A 20,307-nucleotide genomic window follows, 5' to 3' on the forward strand; every position below is an offset into this window, starting at 1 on the left:
CTCTCAGGTTTGAGCGATTCTCCTGCCTCAGTCTCCTGAGTCACTGGGATTATAGGCACGCGTGACTACGCCCAGCTTATTTTTATATTTTTAGTAGAGACTAGGTTTCATCATGTCTGCCAGGCAGACTCACTCACCTTGGTCCCACAGAGTGCTGCAATTACAGGTGTGAGCCCCCACACCGAGCCTGAATTTTTTTTTTTTTTTTTTTTTTTTGAGACGGAGTCTCGCTCTTTCGCCCAGGCTGGAGTGCAGTGGCGTGATCTCGGCTCACTGCAAGCTCCGCCTCCCGGGTTCACGCCATTCTCCTGCCTCAGCCTCCCGAGTAGCTGGGACTACAGGCGCCCACCACCACGCCCGGCTAATTTTTTGTATTTTTAGTAGAGACGGGGTTTGACTGTGTTAGCCAGGATGGTCTCGATCTCCTGACCTCGTGATCCGCCTGTCTCGGCCTCCCAAAGTGCTGGGATTACAGGCGTGAGCCACCGCGCCCAGCCCCGAAAGCTTTTTTAAAAACCGTAATTTATTTGGTCTTTTACTAAAACCATTTTTGGAGGCTGTGGATGAAGCTGAATAAATATTAGGATTTTTTGTTTGATACATTAATTGCATTTGGTCCAAACCTAGGCAGCAGATATACTTTGTGGCTCCAAAATATGGAATGAGTGAATCCCCATCTTGATCCTATGTGGCTCATATCTATCACTTTGTAATTGCTGGCAATTTTAGAGAATTTAGGTGCATTATGTGGCTTTGAAGCCATATACAGTCTTTTGCTATATTCACTAGGTGATGGTAGTTTATGAAATACTGTGTAAGATAATGTGCCGGGTTTCCATTTCTAAATGAAATACCGTTTATTTTTATTTAAATTAAAAAAGTTTTCACTTGAGTGAGGAATTTTTTAGTTTTATTGAGGTTAGCATACATATAATAAAGTCCAAAAAATCTTAAATGTGGAGCTCAATGACATTTAATACACACATGTACAAATACGTGTATATTATACACAACAGTGTACCACCAACCAAATCAAGATATGGAATATTTCCAGGACCCCTGAAGATTCTCTCATGCTTCTTCCCAGGCAACACCCCCACCCTACCAGAGGCAGCCCCCAGCTGCCTCCAGAGGTAATCACTATTCTGTTGTCTATTTTTGAACTTCATATAAAATGGAAACATATAGTTATGCTCTTTTGGATGTAGCACCATTTATTGAAGACACATTACTTTAGCCTTTGTGAAATACACACACACAAAGATACACACCGGATGACTATACGTGTGAACCTGTTTCTGGACTTTGTTTAGTTCCACTGGTCAGCTTGCCTTTCCTTGCATCGATACCACATATCTTTATAAGAGATCTTGATATCTGGAGGGATAATGTCTTCCAGATCTGTTCTTCTTGGCTACTTTTGGCCCTTGAGTTCCTCTTTAGACTCTATTCTGTTCCATTCTTCTATTTGTCTATCTTCACACTAAGAACACGCTGTTTTAATTATCGTAGCTTTAGAGTAAATCTTATTATCTGGTGAGGTAAAACTTTCATTTTCTTCTTCCTTAAGATTATTTTGGCTATTCTTGGCCCCTTGCATTTTTATTTGTAAATGGTAGCATCAGCTTGTCAATTTCCACTACAAAAATATGGTGAGATTTTGATTGAGATTGCACTGAATTCATACATGACTTTGAGAAGCATTGGCGACTTTACAATACTAAAGTTTCCAAGACATTACATCGTATATCCTTCCATTTATTTAGCTCTTCTTTCATTCCTCTGAGTGATATGTTGTGGTTTTCAGACTAGAGGTTTTGCTAATCTTTTGTTAAGAATTTTTCGGAGTAGTTTATATTCCAATGTTTAAAAATTTTCTAGTTGCTGTTGCTATGTAGAAATACAACTGCTTTTTCTGCCGGGCGCAGTGGCTCACACCTGTAATCCCAGCACTTTGGGAGGCCAAGGTGGGCGGATCACGAGGTCAGGAGATCAAGACTATACTGGCTAACACGGTGAAACTCCGTCTCTACTAAAAAATTAGCCAGGCGTGGTGGCGGGCACCTGTATTCCCAGCTACTTGGGAGGCTGAGGCGGGAGAATGGCGTGAACCCAGGAGGCGGAGGTTGCAATGAGCTGAGATTGCACCGCTGCACTCCAGCCTGGGTGACAGAGTGACTCCATCAAAAAAAACAAAAAAACAAAAAAACAACTGCTTTTTCTTATATTGACTTTGTTTTCAAAGACATTGCTAAATTCAATTTTTTTTTTCTAATTTTTTTATTTTTAGAGATGGAGTCTCACTATGTTACCCAGGCTGGTCTCCAACTACTGGCCTCAAGTGATCCTCCCACTTTGACTTCCCAAAGTGCTCGGATTACAGGTGTAAGCCACTGCACCTAGCCTAAATTCACTTATTAATCTAATAGTTGACCTGTAGATTACTTTGGATTTTCTATGTGTACAATATATTGGCTATAATATCAACTTTGTTCATCCTTTCCAATCATTATACCACTTCTTAATTTTCCTCACTTGTTGCTATAACTATACAGTATAGAACAGAAGTGATGATAGTGGCCATCCTTATCCTGTGTCCAAGCTCAAGTGCGGGTGCAATCACTCAGAAAACTGTTCAGCAGTGTATGATGAACATATAGATACACTGCAATCCAGCAATCCCACTCCTAGACATATGCCCACAAGAAATGAGTGTATGTCTACCAAAAGACAAGAACAAACATGTCCTTAATGGTTCTCTTCATGATAAGGCCATACTGGAAACAACCAAATTCAGAACAAATAAATGGTAGTAGACTCAAACAATCATATGCTATTTAGCAGCAAGAATGAACAAACTATTCCTACAACGTGGATGACTCTTACTAACTTGAGCAAAAGCAGTCAGACATTAAAAAGCACATACTATATAATTAAACAAAGTTCAAAAAAGGCAAAACTAATCTACGGTGTTAGAGGGCATGGGGCTGGTTACTCAAGGGGGAGGATTTAGGATGGTGCTCCAGGGGCTTTCTGGAGGACAGATAAAGTACCTGTTCTTGGCCTGAGTATTGATAGACAGCTATACTCACTCTGTAAAAACTCCCTGAGCTATGCACTTGTGATTTGTGTGCATTTTTGTGTATATTTCAATTAAAAGTTTATTAAAAACTACACATATTTAACTGAAGTTCATTCTCACTGTAATCTATACAATCTGAATTTGTATAACAAATGTCTGCCCAGCTCTATAAATGTACAGCTCTTGTAGACACTAGGCTTTTAGGCTGTATTTTGATATGCTTGTGCCTCTGAAGTTCTAGCTATAAGGGTAGTCTGTTTGTGCTGCTATAATGAAATAGCTGCAACTGCGTCATTTGCAAATAACAGAAATTTATTTCTCACAGTTCTGAAGGCTGAGAAGTCCAAGGTCAAGGCACCAGCAGGTTTGGTGTCTGCTGAAGGCCCATTCCTCATGGTGCCACCTAGGGGCCTTCACATGGCAGGACAGAAGGGCAAAAACGGCCCAAGCTAATTCCCTCCAGTCCTTTTATGAGGCACTAATCAAATTCATGACAGCAGAACCCTCATAACTTAATCACTTCCCAAAATGCCAACCTCTTAATACTGCCACCATGAGGATAAAGTTTCAACCTGAATTTTGGAGGGGACACCATTATTCAAACCACAGGAGGGGCTATGGGTAGTAAGTAGAGTTTTCTCTGAAAGGGGTATAAATTATACATTGAGGGGAGAGAGCCTCTTAAACAGTATACTAAAGTGCAGAAGGCAGGCCTTGTTCCAGTGAAAGAAGGGACTCCAAACTCTCGCTATGCTTCATTTCCTTTGGTCTAGAGCAGTGGTTCCCAAACAGGGATTGAAGGGGCCAAGGAGTAAGTTGAAGACATTGCTATGAATCCAAATATGTAATCCACCAAGCATTATCTGTAAAATGAGTATCTCATACATATATGTACTATTATTTAAAAATACACATGGCTACTTAATTTCATAATTCTTTTAAATGAATTTGTAATTTTTTAAATTAATAGACTTTGTTCATTATGTATTTCCTCAAATATATAAACAGTATGCACATAAAAGTATGCCTACTATCAAAGGAATTTGAACAATTTGGGGGCAATAGGGAAGCTTGACATTTTAAAATCCTGAGAACTTCTGATCTTGACTTTAAAAGGGGCAAAAGTGTACATTTGGGGTCCTTCAGAAACAGCAAGCTAGGAACCAGTTGGGTTGGGAGTCACATATGTCGGAGAGACCAAGTCATATCTTGTCTGCAGGATATCTCGAAGCAAGTTAACCTCTGTTTTCTTTTTACCCCCGGGCTTCAGTGCAGCCCTGTATAGGTATTCTTCTGGAGCAATCGTTCTCAAACTCTGGGGGGGGGGGGGGGGGGCACAGGCATCCCCAGGAGAGCTTGCTTAAGTAGTCTCCCGGGGCCCCAACACCAGAGATTCTGATTCAGTAGTTTGGGGTGAGGCCTTCAAATTTGCATTTCAAAGAAGCTCACACTGGATGCAAATGATGCTGGTGTGAGAACCACTGTTCTAGATTCTTCGCTGCACTCAGCAAACTAAGATAGGCAAATACAGCTCCCGGAACCAGAGAGGCTGACAAATGAATTCCAAAGAGATGCTGAATACTTGGCGATAAGAACTGCTGCTTTGAGATAAAGATGCCCCTCCTTTGTAGAACACAGTATTTTTTGGTTGGAAAGCAATCTGATGAGCAGACTAATGCGAACATTCACAGGATATTCTGGGAGATACCATGCCTTTAATCAAAATAATCAGATTCAATGACAGAATTTCAGAACCAAGGACCATTAGACATTGTGGGGTCTTTCGGGGGAAGCTTTCCTGTATCTCTAAATCACACTATGTAAGTAGAAAGCTTGCTGACTGCTTTTTTGTTAATACGATTTCTTCTAGCTTCCGTAGCCAACTTTTTTTTTTTTTTCTGGCTAGGGTTTTCATTATTTTATATGATTAAGGACATTTTTCTGCCCCAAGTATTGTAATCCTCTCGGCCGGCTCTGTCCAAAAGAACTGTCTTCGATGATAGAAACGTTCTACATATGTACTTTGCCACATAGCAGCCACTAGCCATACATGGTTATGGCACACCTGAAATGTGGCTGGTGCCACTGAGGAATTAAGTTAATATTTAAAATTTAAATCCCAATACTGGACAGCACGGCTAAACCTTTCCTAACCCTTCACGTTTCTTATGAAGATTATACAGCAGGATATTACAAGCACTAAAAAAGAACTATCTTAAATCTGAAGCAAGATGATTTCCCTAACTAGTACGTTTGTTTGGTAAAAGAGGACGTGCTATTTTTTACAGTTAAATCTAATTCGTAAGTTGTAGAACGTTTTCTTAACAAGGTATCCCTCTCCCAAATTCCGGGAGAGGCTGGCTGCCTTTCCTTTTGCTCCAGCGGTTTATTTGGCATAAAATCTGCAGGCTTACACGAGCTGACACCAGGGCAGAAAAGAATGAGGAATTTGTTTCCAAGTTGGTCACAGGCCGCTAAACTGACCTAGATGATGTTTAAAGTAATATTCAAATACAGCACTTTAAAAAACTATGAAGGCTGAGAACAAAACGAGAAATGGGAAGCAAGAAGGAAGGCGGAGCGTGCCGGCGACTTCTCAGGGGACTTCCTCAGGGAGTCCCATTCCAGTAACCCCGCGCTACCCACACCACCGCCTCTCTCTTGTCGGAAGACGCAAGCCCAAGGGGCGGCTCACCTCGTGCCGCGCGCCGGGACCACGGCCGCCGGGTGGTCCCCTGGCCCCGCCCCCTCCCACCTGGGCGCCCCGCCCCGCCCCGCCCCGCCCCGCCCCGCCGCCGACTCCGCGCCGCGCTCGGGCGCCGAGTCTGCGCGCTGACGTCCGACGCTCCAGGTACTTTCCCCACGGCCGACCAGGCTTGGCGTGGGGGCGGGGCGCGGCGCGCAGCGCGCATGCGCCGCAGCGCCAGCGCTCTCCCCGGATCGTGCGGGGCCTGAGCCTCTCCGCCGGCGCAGGCTCTGCTCGCGCCAGCTCGCTCCCGCAGCCATGCCCACCACCATCGAGCGGGAGTTCGAAGAGTTGGATACTCAGCGTCGCTGGCAGCCGCTGTACTTGGTGAGTCGCGGACCCACGCGGCAGTCGCCGACCTCCTCCGAGACCCGGACTCGTGCCCTGTCCGCAGGGTCCCTCCCGCCTCCCCCGCCTCTCGCCTCTAGCCTCTCGCTCGGGGCGGAAGTGGCGGCGCGGGCCGCGTCAGGGGCGCGCCTGCGCTGACCGCTCTCTTGCTCCTTTTGGTTTTAAAAAAAAAAAAAAAAAGGCATACTTGAGCTGAGCAGCTCATGGTTAGCGCAAGCGCAGTTAGTTCTGGAGGGCGGTGCCACAGCGGCTTCTTGGGGAGCGCGTGGATGCGCCACCAGCGTTGCGCGGCCGGGTCTGGGGGTCCTTGGGAAAGCCGTGGGGGCGCTCGGGCGCGCGCCTCCGGGCCGCAGCTTCGCCGTAGCTCCGCCGTAGCTCCCACGCCGCTGTGCTTGGTTCTTGCTCGCGGACAGCTCTTTCTCTGGCCGGGTGGGCAGCTAGCGTCCCCGGGAGCGGTGAGGGCGGGGGCGGGCGAGCCGGGCCGCGGCGTCCGGGTCCAGCTGGCGCCCGCGCAGGACCTGTGGGAGCAGGCCGCTCTGGGCGCCGGGCCGGCCGCCGCAGCCCTCTGCGAGGCGAAGCTCGCTCTCCTGGCGGAGCCGCGGTGGTTGGGGGTGGCTCGTGGCCTCTGGCGAGGGCAGCGCTCTCGGGACCCTCCGTCTTCATTTTCCCCCGTGGCCCAGCAGCGCCCAGCGTGGGTTCGGCCCCCATAGAACCTTCCCGGAACGAAAGAGGCTTTGCTTGTGTTCGTCCAGTGATAGCGTGTCATTCTCTTTATAGTTTTCCTTACTGAGGTATACTTTCCCTACAGTGAAACGCAGCTTTCATGTGTGCTCCCAGACGGGTGTCACAAATGAATCCCCTCTTGCAAGCCCCCTCAAATCAAAATAGCCTTTCCTTGCCCTGAGAAAGTGCCCTCATCCCCTCCCCGGGGGCACGGTGTTCCGATGCCTATCGCCCTAATCGTGCCTGTTCAGCTCACACAGATGCAATATGTAGTATAAACACCTGTGATTCGCTTTTTTTATGTCAACTAGACTGCCTTTTAATTCAAACAAAACTTTATCTCTTTTAAAATGATGTAACTGCTTTCCCCTTCGTTTAATCCTTGTCGTATTATTCCCAAGATTGAATTTGGTGATGGTTAAGTTAATGCTGCTTCTGATGTTTGGTTCTCTCTGTGTAAAGTAAAAGAAAAGACGGGCTTTCCTGTAAATGTGGATGATCCTGGGTTTTTCCCCTTTCCATTTAATTAGATGACAGTGAAAAATGTGTTCAGAAAGTAACGTTTTCTTCTTGAACACAGTGGGAAGTATAAATATTCTGATTCCCATGATACAGAGTATGTTAGAATAGGGCTCTAAGTTTTAAAGAATGCTGGTAAGGACTCTTCCAATTATAGACAATCTGAAACGCAAATTCTGGTAGGAATCTTCATGTGAGAGAGCCTGCCAGCTGCATCTTCTCCAGTTACATTTGTTTTAGCAGAGGCTGCTGTCTCTCTAAGGGATAGGTTATATATCGAAATAGATTTGAAAAGAGAAAAGTGAATATAACTTAATTCAGCTTAACATTTTGGTTTAAGAAATTTAATTTTCTTTGGTATCATTAATATCCTTGAAAATTCAATGAGAATTGTGATTCCTCTTTCCAGAAAAATGAACTTAACTCGCATCCACTGGAGATTTCACATCCATTTTCAAAAAGATAAGGAAATCCTTCTATGGATTCTTACCGAGGAATCCTGTAGTTTCCTTGGTTGGTCAATGCTCTTATTATTTTTTCCTAGTTGAAAACAAGACCATTAGTTTGGTCAGTAGAAACCATGGCATGCACACTGGTGTTACAGTAAAAGTAGGTCACAAACCAAGCAAGTTAGTAATGGAAAGCAAGTCAGGAAGTTTGGGCTATGTGTTTTCCTGTGGCCTTAGAACGTCCATTCAGCCATTCCACAAATATGCCCGGACCCCCAGTGGAGTTGCAGCTTTTGCTCCTGGCCTTGGGGATTCAGCAGAGAATGCTCCTGGCAAGGTTCCTGCCCTCGAGGTGCTCACTCTAGGGCTTATTCTTTTGGGGCCTCATTGTAGTTCCATATTTTCATTCATTCGTTCATAACATGCTTGTTATGTGCTAGTGTTAGACACTGAGGATTCTTGTTAAAAGACAGGAGTCCCAGTTTTTAAGGATGCAGCCCTGTAAATAGGTAAGCTGATGAAAACGTTAAAGTGATACATGTAAAGCTAGCTTGAAGCACAGGGTCTTGTGGAGTTGGGTACCTAGGAGTCCTGTATTTCCCAAAAAGGGGTGCACATGGGAGTTCTGATGAAGCTTCTCGGGGGAGGGAGGACCTCACCTAAGTCTTGAAAGACATTGGCCAGGGGAAGAGGACGAGGGAGGTGAAGAGAATTACTGTTCCAGCAAGGAGGGAGTGCACAAAGGCACTGAGGGAATGCTGAGAGAACCACCCACAGTTTAGCCTGGAGACTGGTGTGAAGTTGAGATGCTGGAGAGTAAGGCAGAGCCTAGATCAGACTAAGGAATTTGAGCTGTTTAATAGGAACTCACTGTGGAATTGTAAGTCTGCAAATACCATGATCATATTTGCTTCTTTTTTTTTTTTTGACAGAGTCCCGCTCTGTCACCCAGGCTGGAGTGCAGTGGTGCGATGTCAGCTCACTGCAACCTCTGCCTCCCGGGTTCAAGTGATTCACTTACCTCAGCCTCCTGCGTAGTTGAAATTACAGGCACACACCACCATGCCCGGTTGATTTTTTTGTACTTTTAGTAGAGACAGGGTTTCACCATGTTGGCCAGGCTGGTCTCGAACTCCTGACCTCAGGTGATCCGCCTGCCTCGGCCTCTCAAAGTGCTGGGATTACAGGCATGAGCCACTGCTCGGGGCTGATCATATTTACTTGTTAGCAAGATCGTTCTGACTGCTAGCAGACTGGATGAGGAAAGTGTAGGCACGCAGCACAGGGCAGTAGTCGGTTGGAGTAAACCTGAAGAGACCTGATGAACTTCTGTTAGGCAGTGGCAGGAGGGATGGAGGGGAGATACAGATTTGAAATGAAATGGTAAAGGGGTATACGTTATGTACAAGTTTGGTTTTGAAACTTTAATTCTGTTTGAGGTACCTGCGAGACACTGAAATGAAGCTAGTTGAATGTATAAATTTGGAGTTTGGGAGAGAGGGTCTGAGTAAATGTGATTTTGGAAATCATGAACACATGGGTGATATTTGAGGTCTTAGACATTGATGGGATCATCTAGGGAAGATACAGAGCGTTTGGAAATATCAAAGGCCAAGGACAGAATCTTGACAGACATCATTTAAAGGATGGGTGGAGAAAGAGGAACTTGCAAAAAAGACTGGTGAGGAACAACCACAGAAGTGGGGAGGAAAGCAGTGGAGGGAGTTGAGGGTGAGCAGGGCCACCTGACAGGTAAGGGCCAGCCTGAGAGGGCCATGACATTGAGCAGCTAGATTAACAGATACCTTAAAGGGAGTCGTGTCAGCGGACTACACAAGACAGATACCCGGAGTTCAGGAGAGAAGGTAGGAGGAAATGCAAACTACCAAGTGTACACTGCTCTTTTTAGAAGCCCAACTTGAAGAAGTGGGGAGAGGTAGCTAAAATGAAGCAAGATTGTGTGACTTCTCACTTAAACCCTTGAACGGCTTCCCGTTGCTCACAGTGTAAATTCAGCCCCTCCTCCGGCTCACAAGACCTCATGGCCTGTGTCTCTTGCTTGATTTCCCCTATCACTTTCCTCCCTCTTTTCCACTGTGTTGTATTCTTGGAAGTGTGTGTGTCCATTCTCCCCTTAGGGCGTTTGTAAATGTCGTTCTCTTTGCCTTGGCACAACTTTCCCCCCTTCTCTTTCCTTTCTTGCTTAAACTGCCTCCTACTCATCCCTGAAGTCTCACTTCCTTGGCAGGCCTTCTTGACCTGCCCATGCTGGGTATGAGCCCCTGTTGCGTACTTCTTTAGCATCCCAAGACTTCCCCTTTCATAGCGGGAATTGGATGTCATACAGCAGCAAATGATTTCGGGAACACAATTTGCATTAAGCAAACCACTATCTTGAAAGTAACACAGCTTGAGTAGGAAAAGTGTTTAAGGTGGCTTTCTGCTTTGTGTAGCACAACAGTGGGTGATGTTTCTGATAATGTTTTTGAAGAGTTGTGCTTTTTTTGGTAATGCTCATGGAGCTGGGAAAAGAAAGGCTTTGCTCTTGAGCAAAAACTGAGTACAACTAAAAGCTGGACTTGCTTAGTGGTAGGAGAACTTGATACCTTGTTGAAATTCTTGCGGGAAAAATGAATTTAGTATTTTGAGTCTGGAACTCTGGTCCCTTATTCCTTTTTGCTCCTTTTGAAAAGTGTCTTTTATTTCATGAGTTTGATAATAGGAGGTTTCTTAGAAATGAATTATTGGGTTGGAGCAGAACAGACTCTGTTAATCTGAGTTTATATTTTTTATTACTTCTTCAGAGTTTCATGAAGGCACTGCCAGTGCTTTGCACAGTACCAGGTGCTTAGTAAGCACTTGAAAATATGTGCTGAATGAATGACTTTTTACGAGGAAAGGGCAACTTGATATATTTATGTGATTGCAGGGATGAACCTAAAGAGAGAGGTGGAGGTTGAAATAGAAGGGATGATTGTTGGAGCCAGAAATCTTAGAAAGCAAGAGTCAGTGGGACCAAGAGCACACAGGTGGAAGAATTGATCGTGAAAGAGTGCTGGCCAGGCGGTGGCTCATCCCTGTAATCCCAGCGCTTTGGGAGGCTGAGGTGGGAGGATCACTTGAGGTCAGGAGGTTAGGACTGCAGTGAGCCATAATTGTGCCACTGTACTATAGACTAGGTGACAGAGTGAGATCCTGTCTCTAAAACAAGAACAGCAAAACAAAGGGTGCAGTTGGAAGAGTTTAATTTGGTCTGATTGTGTGAGGTTAATTCTGACTTTTTGAGTAATGTTCATGATCCCTTTTTGGCTTTTCCTTTTGTCACTGCTGATTGCTGTTTTCATCAGGCTGAGCTTTGAGAAAGGCAGAGAGAAGGAATGGAGTCTGTGTGCCTACTGAGGAAAAGACTAAAACTGGGGAATCGCAAAAGCTATGTTATGGGTTGTTTCTAAGAAGTGATGGCTCAGAAGGAATTTGGCTTATTTATTTTTAAATTCCTTTCTTTTTTAAAGAGTTCTCACTCTGTTGCCCAGTCTGGAGTACAAGTGCAGTGGTGCGATCATAGCTCACTGCAACCTTAAACTCCTGGGCTCAGGTGAGCCTCTCACCTCAGCCTCTTGGAAATTGGTTGATTAATTAGGGTTTATAAACAATGGAACTCCTGACTGACTTCATTTTTCTTTTTTTGAAACCAAGTCTTGCTCTGTCCCCCAGGCTGGAGTGCAGTAGTGTGATCTCAGCTCACTGCAACCTCCGCTCCCCCCGGGTTCAAGCAGTTCTCCTGCCTCAGCCTCCCGAGTAGCTGGGATTACAGGTGCCCACCAGCATGCCCAGCTAATTTTTGTATTTTTAGTAGAAACGGGGTTTCACCATGTTTGTCAGGCTGGTCTTGAACTCCTGACCTCAGGTGATCCACCTGCCTCGGCCTCCCAAAGTGCTGCTGGGATTACAGGTGTGAGCCACCACGCCCAGCCACATTTTTCTTTTTCTTTCTTTTTTTCCTTTTTCTTTCTTTTCTTTTTGAGACTGGGTCTCACTTTGTCACCCAGTCTGGAGTGCAGTGGCGTGATCTCAGCTCACTGCAGTCTCGACCTCTTGGGCTTTAGACATCCTCCTGCCTCAGTCCCCCACGTAGCTGGGCCTGGCTAATTTTTTTGTATTTTTTGTAGAGACAGGGTTTAACTATCTTGCCCAGGCTGGTCTTCAACTCGTGAGTTCAAGTAATCCGTCCACCTCAGCCTTCCAAAGGCTTAGGATTACAAGCATGAGCCACTGTGCCTGGCCATTTTTCTTTTTTCTTTTTCTTTTTTTGAGACAGTCTTGCTCTGTTGCCCAGGCTGGAGTGCAGTGGCGTCATCTCGGCTCGCTGCAAGCTCTGCCTCCCGGGTTCACGCCATTCTCCTGCCTCAGCCTTCTGAGTAGCTGGGACTACAGGCGCCCGCCAGCACTACAGGCGCCCGCCACCACGCCAGGCTAATTTTTTATATTTTTAGTAGAGACGGGGTTTGACCGTGTTAGCCAGGATGGTCTTGATCTCCTGATTTTGTGATCCACCCGCCTTGGCCTCCCAAAGTGCTAGGATTATAGGCATGAGCCACTGTACCTGGCCGCCATTTTTCTTTATTAGAAATTTGTAGTTCAAATATTGTTAGAGAACAATTTTTAGCATTTGTGAGTCAGCTAATTTTTAGAAGTCAGATATCAAGTGCACACTGTTCTTCTCATACTTACAGTGGGGCAGCCAGTTAGGCAGGTGAATCAAAGCTGTCTTATTCTAAAACACTTACCTTGCCTACTAGTTACACATTCTCCTGCCTGCTGTCTAATCTCAGTGCTTTTACGTGGTTGCACAAACTCTGAATTCCCTTGAAGATTGGCTACTCTCTCTCACCTTGGAGTCTTCATGTGTTGGATATACTCCATGCCTGCGATATCTGTTTGGGAAACATCTTCAAGACTAGACTGTAGTCTCCTTGGGCAAAGTTAAATGCTCCCCCTTCTCTCATTTCTTAGTTCTCTATATTCTTGTATTAGAATATAAACCACATTGTTTTGTAACTGTCTACTTGTCTGTTCTGTGTAGCTCCTTGAGGGTGGTCTTTTTTTTTCTTCGTTTTCCCACCACCTACCTATGGGACCTGAAACATGTTAGATGCTCAGTAAATATTCAGTAAACACAGGAAAACTGTTCGCTTTTAAAATGTCAGCACCTTAGTTTATTCCAAACCCCTCATTTATGGCTGAGGAAACACTGGGCCAATACAGTGTTGTGACTTACCGGATGTTACAATATCTGCTAGTGTCATAACTGGGACTCAAATCCAGTCCTTCTGATTCTCGTTTCAGCACTGCCCTAATTTACCCATGTGACTACCTGTAGTGCTTTCTTCTTATGATCTATTTGAGATCAGTGGCACAGAGGGAATCGTCTTAATTTTGATGGCTAGGAGGGAGTGGATGTGTTATAATAGGTAGGGTCATTTTGGGACTTGAGGCCTTTAAAACAGTGTCTGGGATCCAGGGATCAGACTTGAAAGGTATTTGCAAATCTCCTGAAACTGCTAAATTTTATGTACGTGTGTTCCCAGGTATTTCGTTTCTAGGTGATTCTGTAGCTTTTGTCAGTTTCTTAGTGGATTTGTCTGTGATCCCTCAAAAGGTAAAGACCACTGCTTGAAGGGAAAGCAGCCTTGGGATGGGTGCCCCAATGGGGAATGTATACCTAGAAATCATATTGTTTTGCCTTTGACATGTGTTTATAGATTACTGATATCTATAATTACGGAAATCCAGATAGTTGCGTTTGTCTCCTAGCTTTTCTAGTTGCCTTTTTGATTTCTTGATTTTAACCAGAATCTTCTTTTTTTCTTGAGAAGGGGTCTCATTCTGTCACCCAGGCTGGAGTGCAGTGGCACGATCGTAGGTCACTGCAGACTCCAACTCCTGGCTCAAGTGATCCTTTGCCTCAGCCTCCCGAGAAGCTGGGACTACAGGCACACACCACCACGCCTGACACATTTCTTCTTCTTCTTCTTTTTTTTGTTGTTGTTGTTCTCGTTGGCCAGGCTGGTCTGGTCTTGAACTCCCGGCCTCAAGTGATCTGCTCACCTTGGCTTCCAGAAGTGGCGAGATTACAGGCATGAGCCACCATGCCCAGCCCTTAACCAGAATTTTGTTTTGTTTTGTTTTTTGAGACAGGTTCTCACTCTGTCACCTAGACTGGAGTGCAGTGATGAGATCACGGCTCACTGCACAGATGCACGCCACCATGCTTGGCTAATTTTTTATGTTTTGTAGAGACGGGTTCTCACCATGTTGTCCAGACTGGTCTCGAACTCCTGGGCTAAAGCGATCTTCCCGCCTCACCCTTCCATAATGCTGGGGAGCCACAGTGCTTGGCCAACCAGATTCTTAAAAGGCCTTTTTACTTTTTCCAGATTGTTACTCCACAGAGAATTTCTGATTCCCAGTTGGAGAACTGTTATAGCTCTCTCAGTCCCCTGCTGTTCTTTTAGCTGCCTTGTCTTTGTCCTCTTACCTGTCCACTCTCTACTCCCATTCTTCCCTTTGGTCCTCAAATAGTCCAGATAAACCAGAGAGATGGACAGATAAGGTCTGGGTATGCGAAATTAAAATTAGCATAGTGTGCTCTTCACTTTCTTGAATAAACGTTACGTATGATTTGTTTCCCTTGGAAATCCTCATCTAGATTCTCTACTCTCTATTCCTTAACTTAATGCCCCATTAAGGTAGTTTTTTCTTAATGGAAAGCTGTTGAGAGTCAGAGGATATTTAAACCAACTAATAAACTGGAACTTTTAATAATACCACTCTTACTTTGGATAAGAGTGATTAGCCATATACTAAATCCTCAATCAGTTTAGCATGTAAAATTTAAGACATAGCAGCTGATAACTGAGGAAGAGATACAGTTCCACAGGCTAACTTTAAAGAATATAAGCTCTCACTTTCCTGAGTAGAAGAAAACTAAACTTTTCTGTTATATACTTTTTTTTTTTTTTCTTGAGACGGAGTCTTACTCTGTCACTCAGGCTGGAGTGCAGTGGCACGATCTTGGCTCACTGCAACCTCCACCTCCCTGGTTCAAGTGATTCTCCTGCCTCAGCCTCCCAAGTAGCTGGGACTACAGGCATGCGCCACCACACCCGGCTAATTTTTGTATTTTTAGTAGAGATGGGGTTTCGCTGTGTTGGCTGGGCCAGTCTTGAACTCCTGACCTCAGGTGATCCACCCACCTTGGCCTCCCAAATTGCTGGGATTACAGGCGTGAGCCACCGCGTCCAGCCTGTTACATTCTTAATTGGAATAGCATTGCCCTGCAGTGCCATTATCTGAAATAGCTTTTAAAAATGAACGTAATGCCATTTTAAATGTATTTAAATGTAGTGCCGATTTAATGTTCTATGTATGGTACAGTACTACTAATGGTTCAAGAAGTTGTTTTGACTTAACAGTGAAATCCTTGCTTTTAAAGATCATGGATACCTTTAGACACCTTTAAGATGAAACATGTTTATGAGAGGAAATGTCCGCACAAATACAATCCCCCACAAACTTAGCATGTGGTTTTAGTAGGTTCATAGGCCAGCCTGGTGATCCCTAGGATAAGAAATTGTGGTCAAGAAACTGATTTCAGGGGCCGGGCTGGTGGCTTACACCTGTAATCCCAGCACTGTTTGTCTCAAAACAAAGAAACTGGCTCAAGGTTGGATACTTTTCAAACGAAAGGAATGGAGGAAGGGAATGCAATGAATAACTTTTCAAATCCAGTACGTCTGATTTAATATGCCGTTTGCTCTGTCAGTTTCATTTGGTTCGTGTCACTGATCATTTATAACCTTTTTTCAAACTGCTTTCATTCCCCTAAGGAAAATCTGATACTGAATTATTTTATTTCTTCTTTCACTATATTTGAACAGTTTTATAGTCTGAAAGCTATCAATTTCTCATTACAGTTTACTTTATAGTACTTCTAGGAATTCTTCCTGTGGTTTGAGGTAAGGCTACAGGATTCCTAGAGTTTGTACCCCTCTAGTCCCAGTAAAGGACCTGGTACATCAGGGTAGCCCTAGAAAGTTGGAGTAACTTCGTAACAGTGGGAACTGCTTCTGTTCTATGTTTTTTGTGGGTTTTTTATTTGTTTTTGTTTTTTTGTTTGTTTTGTTTTGTTTTGTTTTGTTTGAGACAGAGTCTTGCTCTGTGGCCCAGGCTGGAATGCTACGGCACGATCTCGGCTTACTGCAACCTCTGCATGCTGAGTTCAAGCGATTCTCCTGCCTCAGCCTCCTCAGTAGCTGGGATTACAGGTGTGCACCACCACGCCCAGCTAATTGTTGTATTTTTAGTAGAGACAGGGTTTCCCCATGTTGGCCAGGCTGGTCTTGAACTCCTGACTTCAAGTGATCAGCCCACCTCCCTCTCAGAGAGCTGGGATTATACATCTGAGCCAACATGCCTGGCCTGCCTCATTCTTTATACTACAGTAAAGTCCCGGTTGGGCAATAATCTAAACATAAAAGAAATGAAACCATAAAATTATATAAGAAAACAATGGAGCAAATTTTTTGTAATCAACAGAGTGAAAAAGGATTTTTTAATGCCATGTCACAGAAACCTAGAAAAAAAAGGTTTAAGTTTGATTTCATAAAAATTTAAATTTTTGACATAAAAAAATATCATAAAGGTCAAAAGATAAAAAATTTTAAATATTTTCAATATGTGACAAAAATTGAACTTTCTTAATATGTAAAGAACTCCTACATATCAAAAAGAGAATGGAAATACAAATGGCTTTTAAAAACAGGAAAAGCTGTTCACCTTCGCAATAATAACAATTTCAAATTATGACTATAATAATACCATTTTTCACCTATCAGACAAAGATGAAAAAGTTTGTTAATATAATTGTGTAGGTGAAGCTCAGGCAGTTTCTTATATTATTGGTGACAGTATACATTGATATAGCTTCTTTGAAAGGTTATTCATAGCAGCATTATTTATAATAGCTAAAACCTAGAAATAACCTATGTGTCCTATTATAGATGACTGGCTAAGTGATGAATACTATTAAATTGTTAAAAAGAACTCATCATCTATATGGAAGTACTTTTAAGATATACCAAGTGAAAAAGCAAAGTGCAAAACAGTATGCTAATATCTGTTTTGTGAGGGTGGGATGGATACTTGGATGGAGGAAGACAGACAGGCAGTCTGGCTTATATATGGATAGAATGTCTCTTGGAAAATATACAAGGCACTGGTTACAGTTATCACCTAAGGGAAAGGATTGAGGGAGAGGAGAATGTGACTTAACTTTTTCACTATATACCCTTTTGTACAGTTTAATTTTTGCCAAGTCCATGTAATCCATATATACATAGGGAGCATATGTATATAAATATATGTAAATATGAGTAAAACAATATGTATGTGCTGCCGGGTGCGATGGCTCACTCCTGTAATCTCAGCACTTTGGGAGGCTGAGGTGGGCGGATCATGAGGTCAGGAGATCGAGACCATCCTGGCTAACACGGTGAAACCCCATCTGTACTAAAAACACAAAAAATTAGCCGGGCGTGGTCACTGGCGCCTGTAGTCCCAGCTACTCGGGAGGCTGAGGCAGGAGAATGGCGTGAACCTGGGAGGCGGAGCTTGCAGTAAGCCAAGATCGCGCCACTGCACTCCAGCCTGGGCAACAGAGCGAAACTCTGTCTCAAAAAAAAAAAACAAACAACAAACAACACGCTTTTCTCTCTCTCTCTCTTTCTATATGTACATATATGCTAAAGTTAAGTACTGGATTCCTATCTGTATCTGCTACCTAACTGCAGTATAATCTTGGAAGTCGAGTCTGTTTTCTCATTTGTAACCACCTCTTAGATAACACACATAAAAGCACATAGCACATGCCTGACACACAGTAGGGTTCAGTGACAGTGAGCTGTTTTAGTCTCTCAACTCTCTTCCTCAAAGAGAGCTTCTCAAAGAAAAAAAAAATGTAATGAAGAAAAGAACTTACTCCACCAGGGATCTTCTCTCCCCAACCAGTGGCAGGCATATTAAGGGCTATAAGTAAGTGGTTATTTTACCATCCTAAAGTAATGGTGTTTCAAAGTATGCAAGATTCTTCATACTTCACTGTGTCCTTTTCTGAGCATCTTTGTAGAGAGTATATGCACAAACATCTGACTAACAAAGGGAACACTTTTCATCATATAATTTAGGATTCACTTAGAGACCTAAAGTATAAAGAAAGAAATGTAGGTATGTTAGCCCATAAGGAGAAACTCATTATCAATTTGGGATTATCTTAAGGTCCTGCCTTATAAAATTAAAATTTAACAGAAGATTATTCTTTTTCAATTTCTTAAGTTCTTATTTGCTACTACATCGTAGCAGTTCGAGGGAGAATATGGTCTAACGATGTAATGTTTTCTGTATGCCATACATAGAACAAAGCTATGTACGAAATACTAAAAATATTATTTGACATTATTTAATAAAATATTATAACTATTTCATCCCAATAATGATGGAAATTAAGTTGCAGTAATATAGATTTTTAAAATAAAAACTTCAAAACCAGGCGCCATGGCTCACGCCTGTAATACCAACGCTTTGGAAGGCCGAGGCAGGCAGATTGCTTGAGACCAGGAGTTTGAGACCAGTCTGAGCAACATAGCAAATAAAAATAAAAAATTAGCCAGGCATGGTGGTGTGCCTGCAGTCCCACCTACTTGGGAGGCTGAGGTGGGGGGATCACTTGAGCCTCTGAAGTCAAAGCTGCAGTGAGCTGTGATCACACCACTGCATTCCAGCCTGAGCGACAAGGCAAGACTTTGTCTCAAAAATATAAGTAAAATAAAATTAAAATTTTACTTATTTATTTTTTTGAGACGGCGTCTCTCTGTTGCCCAGGCTGGGGTGTAGTGGCGTGTTCTCGGCTCACCGTAACCTCCGCCTCCGGAGTTCAAGCGATTCTCCTGCCTCAGCCTCCCGAGTAGCTGGGATTACAGGTACGTGCCACTGTGCCCGGCTAGTTTTTGTACTTTTAGTAAAGACAGGGTTTTGCCGTGTTGGCAAGGCTGGTCTCAAACTCCTAATGTCAAGTGATTCGCCTGCCTGGGCCCCGCAAAGTGTTGGGATTACAGGCGTGAGCCACCACGCCCAGCCTTAAAACTTTAAAATTCAGAATATGAGCCTTTGTTTTATAGCTTCACTTGTTAAAACAAATCAGGAGCTGGGTGTGGTGGCTCACGCCTGTAATCCCAGCACTTGGGGAGGCTGAAGCGGGCAGATCACCTGGTCTCAATCTCCCTGACCTCGTGATCCGCCCACCTCAGCCTCCCAAAGTGCTGGAATTACAAACGTGAGCCACCACGCCCGGCCTGAAGTTTGAAGTTTTTAAAAAGAAAGAGTTGTTAGGCATAATTGTGTAAATAGAGGTAAAAATTGACAGCAAGAAAGGCAGAAAACTATGACAAATGAAAGTGATGGCTCACGTCTGTAATCCCAGCACTTTGGGAGGCCGAGGCGGGCGGATCACCTGAGGTCAGTAGTTCAAGACCAGCCTGGCTAACATGGTGAGACCCTGTCTCTACTAAAAATACAAAAATTAGCCAGGCATGGTGGTATGCACCTGTTATCCCAGCCACTTGGGAGGCTGAGGCAGGAGAATTCGCTTGAACCCGGGAGGCGGAGGTTACAGTGAGCTGAGATGGCGCCGCTTCACTCCAGTCTCTCCAGTCAGTCCAGACAGAGTGAGACTCAGTCTCAAAAAAAAAAAAAAAAAAAAAAAAAAAAAAACTATGACAAATAAGTATAATTTCCCAGGACTATTAAGGTCTTGTAATCCCATGCACTGGAAGCTTTTGTTTTTGTTTTCTGATTTATCATTGAAGTGACCAAAGTGCAGTGGTAAGAACAAGCCTTTGTGATTACTTCACACTAGAGAAGGGTCTTTCCCACATATTTGAGACTTAAGGAATTGATAGTGAACAGTGTAAGCAGCCACACAGGTGTGGGTTAAGAACTGATGTGTGTATTCACTTTCTGTAAAGATGACCAAACATATGTTGTTAGACAAACGAAAAATTCACCCCAAGATCATTGAGGGCATGCAAAATAGTATGAGGTAGAGGCAGCTGTAATTCAGGTGTCCAAATACAAGAGCAGGTGGAGAAAAGAAAAGAAACTGAGAACAGTAAAGAGTTTTTAAAGTTATAACACACAATTGTTAAAATAGAATGTTCAGTACCAACTAGCAGAGTAGATAATGCAGAACACTGAGGTGGCTTGAGAAAAATCTCTCAGAACTCAGGAAAGAGGTGTGCGAAATGAGCGTTAGGAGAGAGCACTTCCCCAAGTCTGTGATAGAAATTCCTGAAAGGGAACAGAGGAGACTGAAGCGAAACTCTATT

General features: G+C 43.8%; 1 protein-coding gene across 8 annotated transcripts in view; it reads left to right on the plus strand.

Annotated features, from left to right (window-relative positions):
* Positions 1-895: 895 nt before the first annotated feature.
* Positions 896-20,307, plus strand: part of PTPN2 (protein tyrosine phosphatase non-receptor type 2) — a 103,325-nt gene continuing 83,913 nt past the window's right edge. For all 8 annotated transcript variants that reach the window (XM_034943980.3, XM_003817879.6, XM_034943981.3 and 5 more), the window contains exon 1: positions 896-6,155. In XM_034943980.3, the coding sequence (XP_034799871.1) occupies positions 6,087-6,155 (69 nt within the window). In that variant the 5' untranslated portion in view covers positions 896-6,086. The remainder of the gene's footprint in view (positions 6,156-20,307) is intronic.

This window comes from Pan paniscus, chromosome 17 (assembly GCF_029289425.2).
Source record: "Pan paniscus chromosome 17, NHGRI_mPanPan1-v2.0_pri, whole genome shotgun sequence".
Lineage (NCBI taxonomy): Eukaryota > Metazoa > Chordata > Mammalia > Primates > Hominidae > Pan > Pan paniscus.